General features: G+C 61.3%; 1 protein-coding gene across 4 annotated transcripts; it reads left to right on the top strand.

The window, feature by feature from the left end:
- Nucleotides 1-1,461: 1,461 nt before the first annotated feature.
- Nucleotides 1,462-9,193, top strand: RGS14 (regulator of G protein signaling 14). Of its 4 annotated transcripts, none has more exons than XM_058849192.1 (15): nt 1,462-1,629; nt 2,938-2,959; nt 4,056-4,210; nt 4,317-4,409; nt 4,886-5,029; nt 5,163-5,312; nt 5,477-5,597; nt 5,684-5,808; nt 5,885-6,088; nt 6,181-6,257; nt 6,366-6,564; nt 6,743-6,824; nt 6,994-7,052; nt 7,245-7,359; nt 7,620-9,193. In XM_058849192.1, exons 1-15 carry the CDS (start codon nt 1,585-1,587, stop codon nt 7,847-7,849), a joined length of 1,821 nt encoding a protein of 606 aa, XP_058705175.1. In that variant the 5' UTR covers nt 1,462-1,584; the 3' UTR covers nt 7,850-9,193. The 4 variants fall into 4 exon arrangements, with proteins under 4 accessions (XP_058705175.1, XP_058705176.1, XP_058705178.1 ...); XM_058849193.1 differs by having other exon boundaries at nt 6,366-6,492; XM_058849195.1 differs by having other exon boundaries at nt 7,597-7,714.
- Nucleotides 9,194-9,578: the final 385 nt, after the last annotated feature.

A 9,578-nucleotide genomic window follows, 5' to 3' on the forward strand; every position in this document is an offset into this window, starting at 1 on the left:
GGCCACGTCAGCGGCTGCCACAGCTCCCCAGCGCTGCCCCAGGGAAACCACCAGGCCCTGGAGCAGGTTGAGGGCTGGGTTGTCAGCAGCTGGAGCTTGGGGATGACACAGGACAGGGGTCCAGAGGGGCTCAGATGCATTCCCCAGCATCCCACCCACAACCCAGGTGGGGTGAGGGGCTCATCTGTTCTCCGTTTGGACTAAGTGCATTAATTAAGCAATGTCTTTGATTCCTGCATGCTGCAGTTCTGTCCTCAGATCAGGTTTCCCAGCAGAGAGGTTATCCTTGCGGTGAGGACCGTGAGTCACGCACTCTTGGAGAGACATTTTTATTTATAACTCTGGTGGCAAAGCCAAGCCAAACAACACAGCCACACTCCCACAAAGCAAAGGGGAGCAGCATGATAACCCCTCATCCCACTGCTGCTCCATGCAGTGACAGGGGGCAAAGGGGCAGCCAGAGGTTCCACCCTCTGTTCCCCCCACCCAGAGACCCTGCCAGGGTTGTGGCTGCTTGTGCTGCTCTGCTTTTTTGCCTGATCATGGTGGGAAAGCGTCATTTTTTTCTGCATAGATCTGCACCCAACTTAATGTTAGGGTTCTGCTTTTGATAGGTTAATCACCCACCTTATGTCCCCATTATTAGCATTTCCTTGAGCGGGTTGCCATGGTGCTCTGTGGTTTATCCTGCGCTGCTAGTTACTGAGATTTCCTAACAAATAACCTAAAATATCCTCCACTGGTTTGTGGTTGCTGATCAGCATGGAACCCCAACCTTAGGAGATGGGCAAAACTGCTTAGGCATCAGTTTGGTGACTCCAAGCTGCACGTCCACTGCTCCTTTCTGCCAGGTTCTGCCAGCACACACAGCACAGGCAGCCCTCCCTGGGGCTAGCCCCAGACCCTTTGTGACCAGGGCAAGTGGCACCAGGCTGGTGGCAGCTGATGTCCCTCTGCCCCTGGACCCCCCTTCCCTGGGGTGATGCAATGGTCGGGAGAAGCCCCCTCAGGCTGCCCAGGCTGCAGGGAGTGGGGACAACAGGGTGGTGACCCCAGGGCAGCACAGCCGTGCTGGGAATGAAGCCTGGGATGGGTTTGGCAACAGGGATGGTTTTGGGAACAGGGGTGCAGATGGGGATATGGTCACGGACGTAGATGTGGATGGAGACAGGGATGCAGATGGGGATGGGATCGCGGATGTGGATGCAGATGGAGATGGGAATAGGGAATGAATGTGATGGGAAAGAGGGATGCAGATGGGAATGGGATAACGGATGTGGATGGTGATGGAGACAGGCACGGGGATAGGGACGGAGATGCAGCGGCGCCGCGGCGGCTCCTGGCTCGGAGCTGGAGCCGGTGCCCACCGGGGCGGTGCCGGCGGCGAGGGGCGGGCGGACGGCCCCGCTCCCCCCGCTGCGGTCTCGGTTCCCATGGCGACACTTCCTGTGGGAGCCGAAAGCGGTAGTGTGGTAGTGCCGGGAGCGCCGGGCCGGGCCGGGCCGGGAGAGCCGCGCCGCCGGCCGGGGATGCTGCGGGGCCGCGGGCCGCGCCCGTAGCGAACCGGGCCGGGCCGAGCCAGGGATGCAGGGCAAGGGCAAACTGCTGGTGGTCCACAACGGTCGCATGGTGAGTGCCCGGGCCGCCGGTCCCCATCCCCCGGGGCCGGTCCCCATCCCCCGGGGCCGGTCCCCATCCCCGGGGCTGTCCCGGCCGGCGGCGCGGAGCTCGGGAGCGGGCGGGCGATGTGCGGGATCGCGGAGCGGGCGGGCAGGGTTGTGCAGTGGACACCCACGGAGGATGTATGGAGTCAGGAAACAGGCGGGAGGGTGTGGGGCAGGAAGGGCAGGATGGGAGTCCAAAGCAGGCGGAGTTGTAGAGGGTTTTAAGGGTGTTTGGGGCTGGGTAACAGGCAGGCAGGCGCGTATGGGGCTGGGGTAGTGAGCAGCAGGGGTTTGTGAGGCTTGGACAGCGCTGTGAGTGGGGATGTGTGGCACTGGGTAATGGACAAGCGGTGAGGGATGGGGATGGGGTGACAGGAGTCAGCAGTGCCGGTGTCTGTGGGGCTTGGCAGGGCTGTGAGTGTGGGCAGCAGGGATGGATGGGGAGGAGCGAGGAGCTGGCGAGACCGAGCGACGTGGGACTGGGCTAAGAAACATGGCAGAGGAAAGTGGGGTGGGGTAGCAGGGAAAGGCAGTGGGTCTGGCATGGAGACAGCCGGGGGGTGTGTGGGGCTGGCAGGCTGGGGGGACGGGCCGGTGACTCAAGGGCATCACCCCAATGTGGGCAGCCTTTCAGTGATGGCAGACAGCACCGTGCAGTGAGTGCATGGCTGGGCTTCAGCTACGGAGGCTCTGCCCATCTCCCTGCTTGCTCCAGGTCCTTGGGTACTCCAAGGGTACAACCCAGGGCTGATATTTGGGGTGGCCCAGTGGGTGCTGCAGGACACCCGGTCCTGTTGTGCCCTGGGCTGGCAGCACCTGCTCCCTGCTTTTGGGCATCTGCCCTTCGGTAGCTCCAGGCTCCAAGGAAGGAGGGAACAGGCAGTTTGCCTGCCTGGGGCTGTGGTTCTCCTTCCTTCCCTCCCCTCCTCCCCTCCTCTTCCTGTGCCGTGGAGGTTGCTTCTCTCCTCCCTTCTTGCTTGGGGTGGCAGGGTTACATCTGATAGCATCTGCCCTTTCCCAATTTCTGGCCTGGCCCTAGTCCATGGAGAGGTAGGAGAAAGGCTGTACCCTCTTTGTAACTCTCTACTCACTGCCATGGGTTGGAAGTCCTGTGTCCTGCCTCTGCCACGGGGCAGGTAACACCAGAGCAGTGTTTGCTGACAGTGTCTCTTGCTCTGGGCTCAGACTGGGCTTGCCCTGGTGCTGCTGCCACTCCACCAGGCCAGCAGATGCCATGTAGCCCCTCTCACCTCTCTTCTTTCCACTCCCCCAGGGCCCGGCCGTGTCGGATGGAGGTAAGGCTGCTCTTTGCCCTGGGATGGGAGGCCAGCATCATCCTCAGGGGAGGGGGAAGCCCACAGGCAGCCTGGTGCCAGGGGCAGGGAGCCAGCAGACAGTGAGGTCCTGTGTCAGCACGGGCTGTGCCATGGGCAGGTGGCAGAGCCCCTGCACTGCAGGGTTGAGCCCTCGGCCCAGGACTGGCCATGTCCCCCCATCCCTTCCACATGGCCCCTGGTGCCTGTCCCTCCTTTTGGCTGCTCAGCTGGCACTGTGGGGTGCTGGGGGCTGAGTGGCTTCCTGGGGCAAGGAGAACATGGGTACCAGCCAGCCCCAGATTCTCTCAGGGAGTCTGTCTGTCTGTCAGTCTGGCTGTGCACTGGGTATCTCAGATGGTTTATTTAACTGTCTTGGCCCCAGTTACTCGTGATTTAGACCACCAGGAGGATGCCTGGCAAAGGAGAAACCTGACACACCTCCTCTATTCCTGCCATCTTTGCCAGGAGAGCAGTTTCCATACCTTTAGCTTATCTCGCAAATGACCCACCAGTCAAACCAGTTCCAAAGCTGGGGGTGCCCCTGGGAACTTCCATCTTTCTGAATACATGGTCACCCTGGGTTTTCCCCGAAGTGGAGTTTCCTCCGGGTTGGGAGCTAGAAATGACACTTTCTGTGCCCTCCACACATGCTGGGTTTGTCCCTCGTCATGGCCAGAGGAACAGAGAAAGTGGGTTCAGGCACCTCTGCCCATTTTCCAAGCTCCCCTCCACTCTGTGTGCCCACCGTGTCCCCTTCCACACCACTTTCCCTGCTGGCTGGGAAGAAGCTGTGGGTGCCTTCTCCACGGCTGTCTTACCCCAAGAGATGAGTCACATCAGAGTGAACAATGTGGAGTCACAATGACACCCAGGGTGGGCACAACTGCCAGCAGAGCTGTCATGCCAGGAACTGCCAGCTGTGGCATCCTGGTGCTCAGTCTTCCAAGGATGCCACCGTGATGCTCCTCATGTTCCCTACCCAGCACTCACCAGGTCCGATCTAGATGGGGCAGATGGAGGGCTGCTGGTGCTGGGGACAGGGAGACAACCAGAATTGACCCTTTTTCTCTCTCAGAGTTAAATGCCTCCCGGGCCCGTGGCAGCAACCACAGTGTGAACAGCCTGCCAGGCCCACCGGCCACGTGTGGATCCACACAGGGCTCTGTGGTCAGCTGGGCCGAATCCTTCGAGACGCTGCTGCAGGACCGTGTGGCTGTCACCTACTTCACTGTGAGTGTCACAGCCCAGAGCTCAGTCCCTGCTCCTGTCCACTGTTGGACACCCACTGTCCCACAGCCACAGTGCCACCAGACCAGCAGACCTCTCTGCCCTGCAGGAGTTCCTCAAGAAGGAGTTCAGTGCTGAAAACGTCTACTTTTGGCAGGCATGTGAGCGCTTCCAGCAGATCCCAGCCAGTGACACACAGCAGGTACCAGCTCTGTGCAGCTCTGGTCACACAGCAGCTGGGAGGGATGTGGGCAGAGCTGTCCAGCCTGCATGTCCAGGGGTCCTGGCAGACCCCTTTTCTGGGGGGGCTGAGCAGGCTGGGGGCTCTTGCAGAAGGAATAAGGAGATGGATGTGATCTGATAAGCCACAGAGCAGGATATGGTTCCCCAGCCCGGGATTGGAGAGTGTTTCTGGGAGGACAAACAAGAAAGACCAAGGGAGATCACGGGGACAGAGCCAGGTGTCTGCAAGGGATGGTTCCTCACTTAGGTTGTACCTCTGTGGAGACACTGGTGTGTTGTGCCCAGAGCTTGGTCCTGAAGTCCAGGCACTGAGCTGGTCCTGGGGCAGATTGGTTCTTCGGGGCTCAGGTGTCTCTGTGGGGTGAGCAGGGGGCTCCCCTGGTGTGGTATAGAGGAGGGGCTTGCTGGTCTCAGCCTGGCCTCCTGTCCCCTCAGCTGGCCCAGGAGGCACGGCGGATCTACGATGAGTTCCTCTCCAGCCACTCGGTCAGTCCTGTGAACATTGACAAGCAGGCCTGGATTGGGGAGGACATGCTGGCCACCCCCTCCCCAGACATGTTTCGCATCCAGCAGCTCCAGGTATGGGCAGCACCTGAGCTCCACCCACGGGATGGGGGCCTGGGGAGCCACCCCACGTCACCCAGCATCACTGCTGTCGCCATGGGGCTGTAGGTGTGCAGGGGTCTTAAACACACACATCCTCCCTTTCCAGATCTTCAACCTGATGAAGTTTGACAGCTACACACGTTTTGTGAAATCCCCGCTCTACCAGGCCTGCCTGCAGGCAGAGAGCCAGGGACAGCCCCTGCCTGACCTGCGGCCCCACTCCCGCAGCAGCAGCCCCCCTCCTGACCTCAGCAAGGTGAGTGAGGGGAAAAGGGGAATGGGGACATGTCCCCATGGTGCTGGGTCCCTTCCCTGCTGCTCAACCCCAGGCTGAGGACAGACAAGCAGTCAGGGGACCAGGGAAAGGCAAGGGGAAACCTCAGGTGTTGCCATGTTGAGATGGTACTCAATTCACCCCAGAAGTCGAAGCTGAAGCTGGGCAAGTCCCTGCCACTGGGCGTGGAGACAGCGGGCAGTGGTGCCAACCGCAGCCCTCACCGGTCCTTCAGGAAGGGAGAGCGGCGGGAGCCGTCCTGGGCAGGTGGGTGCTCTGCTCAGGAGGACAGAGGGGCCACACCACCCTGAGGGGTGTTCACGTCCCCACCACCATCCCTCTGTCTGTCCTAGAGGGGGGAGAAGGCAGCAGAAGTGCCATGCCGTGGAGGGAGTCCCAGGGCTCACTCAACTCCTCAGCCAGCCTGGACCTGGGCTTCTTGTCCTCAGCCAGCACGGCCACCAGCACCTGGACGGAGGTGAGTTGGCACCACACCAATCCCACGGCACCACGCTGCCACTGGCTGGGCTCATCCCACCACATCCCTCCCTTAGGGCCAACAGAAGAGCCTGGGGGGCAGCGAGGCAGAGCTGCCAGCCAAGCCCATGAAGTACTGCTGTGTGTACCTGCCCGATGGCACGGCCTCGCTGGCCTCTGTCCGGCCCGGCCACTCCATCCGGGACATGCTGGCAGGGATATGTGAGAAACGCGGCTTCAGCCTCCCCGACATCAAGGTTTTCCTGGTGGGGAATGAGCAGGTAGGGCAGGCAGAGGGGAGCAGGGGTTCTGCCAGCCAAACCATCCCACATGCCACTCTGCTGGCTCTCTCCTGATGGTTTGTCTCTTGCAGAAAGCGTTGGTGCTGGACCAGGAGTGCTCTGTGTTGGCAGACCAGGAGGTGAAGCTGGAGAACAGGATAAGCTTTGAGTGAGTGGGAGCTTTGGGGCTGATGTGCCTCAGACCAAGTCTCCCAGGCAGTCCTGAGTGCCCTGGCTCTGCTCCTGCTTGTAACAACCTCTTCCCCCCTCTCTGCAGCCTGGAAATCTCCTCCCTCAACAAGACCATCCGCATCACAGCCAAGTCAACCAAGCGCATCCGGGAAGCGCTGCAGCCGGTGCTGGGGAAGTACGGCGTGAGCGTGGAGCAGGCGCTGCTGCGGAGGGTGAGGCTCCAGCCTCGGCAGGCACAGACAGCCCCCGTGCTTTGTGGGGAGCTCTGTGTTTGGGGAGCAGTGGTGAGCTGGGGACAGCCTGCAGGCTCCTGGAATCACTGGGTTTGGGATGGGCTGTGACACCCCGCTGTGTGCTGGGAGGGAGCAGTGGGTGTTGCTTGTGCTGGCCAAGCAGGTCCTCAGCCTGGCTGCCTTTCCTGTGCCACAGTGAGTGTGACACTGGCTGCTGTTCCTGTTGCAGCAAGGTGAGCCAGCCACCCTGGACTTGGAGAAGCTGGTCAGCACAGTGTCTGCTCAGAAACTTGTCTTGGAAACACCAGCAGGTAAAATGCCCTCCCTCCCCTCAAGGACATCACCCTGAAGAGCACTCACAGGGTCAGGCTGTTGTCTGCCGGCCATGGCTCCTGCTCCCAGGAACAGGGTCCATCCTGTCACTGGCTGGGCCAGGACCAGGATGCTGGAATGGGGCACTGAGCATCACTTCTTTTGCAGATGTGCGAGTGATGGGGAGCGCTGAGGCTGCAGCTGCCCCCTCTCTGCTCCGGAGTGAGGTGAGCATAAAATCCCACCAGCCCTGGTCAGAGATGCCCTCACAGCTGCTCTCATGGTCCACAGGGAAGCTGGGCCCTGCTGTGGCCCCAGCACTTGCCATGGGTGCCAAGGCAGGAGCCAGGCAGTGGGAGGGTGATGGGGACACAGCCCAGGGGAGCGCTGCCTCCTTGCCCCATGGCTGCTCATTGCAGGAGGGAAGCCCAACAGAAGCAGAGCCCGACACACGGTGGGAGGTGCCCTCCTCCTCCTCCAGGCCACAGTCTTCAGCTGCCATGAACCTCAACCGCCGCACCTATGACCTGGAAGGTGAGACCTGGCGTGTCTGAATCCTGAGGGTTTGGGGCAAAACACAGGCTGAGGGATACAGAGCCCCTGCTGTGCTGGGGATGGGTGCAGGGTCCCATGGAGCTGGGAATGTGGGGTCCTGGGGTCTGGCATGCAGCAGGCAGAAGGTGCAGATGCTGTGCCTGGGACACATTCAGGGCCATATCAGGTGGAGAGGGCAGCCGAGGTGCTGGGACAAAGCCCCAGTGCCTGGCTCAGGTGCATGATCTGCATTTCCCCAGGGCTGGTGGAGCTTCTGAACCGTGCCCAGAGCTGCCGGGCCAACGACCAGCGTGGGCTGCTCTCTAAGGAGGACCTGGTCCTGCCTGACTTCCTCCAGCTCCCCGTGCGGGACGACCGTGCCTGTGAGAGGTCGGAGCAGCCCAGTGCCCCTCAGGCTGGCTCCGAGGGAAGCAGCTGCCCTCAGGAAGAGCCTGCACTGACTCAGCCTTCGTTCGACCACAAGCTCTGATGAGTCCTGCTGCACATCCACACCCGGCGCGTGGCACCCCCAGGCCATGCCGGGGTTCCACAGGGGCCCGACAGCCCCTGCCCTGCACCGCTGACACTGCCTGGACTGCAGATTCATCCATGTCCTGTCCCAAACCGTCGTGTCGTGTCGCTGTGAGTGGCTGAGCAGCTGCCATGCCCCTCTGTGGGGCCACATCCCGGTGCACATCAAGGGAGTCCTGTAGATAGTTTGAACCCTCGTTGCAAAGCACTTTGCAACATCCCGTGCATGCCTGGCACTGTCCTGCCCAGTGCCTCTGCCTGCAGCAGAGCTGCCTGCCCAGCACATCCTGCCTGTGTCAGGATGACACAGCCCCACTGTTTGGGGTGGGGAAAGCTCCCTTCCAACTGAAGGGTGTGCAGGATAGACAGGGTGGGTGGGGAGGAAAGGCAGGCTCCAGTCCTGAACTCCAGTGCTGTGGGCAGGCAGGGTCAGGAGAGCATGTGCCTGGAGCTCAGAGCCAGATCCAATCCCTGGCCCCGTGGAAACAGGGCTGCCCCGTTGTTGATTTGCAAGTCCACCCTTCCTGGGGAGGGTGAGCATGGCCCAGCCGGGCTGTGCCCTGGGCAGGTTGTTATGTTTGCATTGTGTGAGTGTGGCCTGATCCTGCCACAGTAGCACTACTTGAAGCAGTGGCTCCTGCCCTGGGCAGACAGAGGCAGAGCCAGCAGACGGTGCCAAAAAAGCCTTCCTCCTCCCCGCTGGAGATCCTGCGTGGGTGGCTGCTGAGGGACACGCAGGAGTAAATCCCCATATCCCCCCTGCCCCATCCCCATGGGGCTGTGGGTGCTCAGCCTTCCAGGACAGCTCTGCTTGATGCCAGGAGAATGCAGCACCCCTGGGTGCTGAGCACCTCAGCCTCTGGTGGTCAGGTCCCCAGCCCAGCCTGTCGTTCCTGCCAGTGGCTGTGCTGGGCTGTAGCCTTGAGCCTCGATCTGCCAGTCCTGGCTGTGTGCTGCTGGTCCCCATGCCCAACAGCCCAGTGGCCCCAGAGATCCCAGACAGAATCTCCAATGGAGACATTCCCCCAGCAGCAGCCAGGAGATCCCTCCACAGACTATACGTGCCAGAGTCCTTCTTGACTGTGCCTTGGGTAACCACTCCATCACCACTGCCTGGCCAGAGGCAGAGGGGTGACCCAGGGCCCCCCAGGCTTGCCCAGAGGTAGGGCCACGGCCACCCAGCCCTATGCTGCCACAGCCAGCTGCAGCCCTGTGGCCTTAGTCAGAGCCCCCCTGTGTCTCTGTGATGCTGCTCAGTTCTGTCTGTGGTGTGGAACCAGGGGAAATAAAGAGCATTGCCTGGATGTACCTTTCTTTCATTCCTCTGTCATCAAGGCTGGATGGTGCTTTTCCCAGCAGCAATGTCCCCTCAACCCCCCTCTCCCTCACAGAGCCTTCCTAGGCCCATGGCAGAGCCGGGGCCAGCCCTTGGCTGCAGTGCCACCCTGACTGGCAGCAAGGGGCAGTGCCAGGAGCTTGTTTTCCCAGCACTGCTGACGGAGTAGGAGAAGCTGCAGGCCGAGGACTTCAGCCCCGACCCTGTCAATGAGTGACAGCCAGAGCTGCCAGGGCCTCACTGGGTTAATGATTGTGGGGGCAGCTGGCCAAGAGCCCCTGGGCACGGGGCAAGTACGGACACCAACCTCCTGCACACTGGCTGCACCCCCAGACAGAAGGGTCCCCTGCGG

The sequence above is a fragment of the Poecile atricapillus genome, chromosome 13 (genome assembly GCF_030490865.1).
Source record: "Poecile atricapillus isolate bPoeAtr1 chromosome 13, bPoeAtr1.hap1, whole genome shotgun sequence".
NCBI lineage: Eukaryota > Metazoa > Chordata > Aves > Passeriformes > Paridae > Poecile > Poecile atricapillus.

Coding starts and splice junctions, on each gene's coding strand:
- RGS14 (XM_058849192.1), top strand. CDS start 1,585: ATGCAGGGCAAGGGCAAACTGCTGGTGGTCCACAACGGTCGCATG. Junction 5,030..5,162: donor TTCGCATCCAGCAGCTCCAG/GTATGGGCAGCA, acceptor CTCCCTTTCCAG/ATCTTCAACCTGATGAAGTT. Junction 5,598..5,683: donor GCGGGAGCCGTCCTGGGCAG/GTGGGTGCTCTG, acceptor TGTCTGTCCTAG/AGGGGGGAGAAGGCAGCAGA.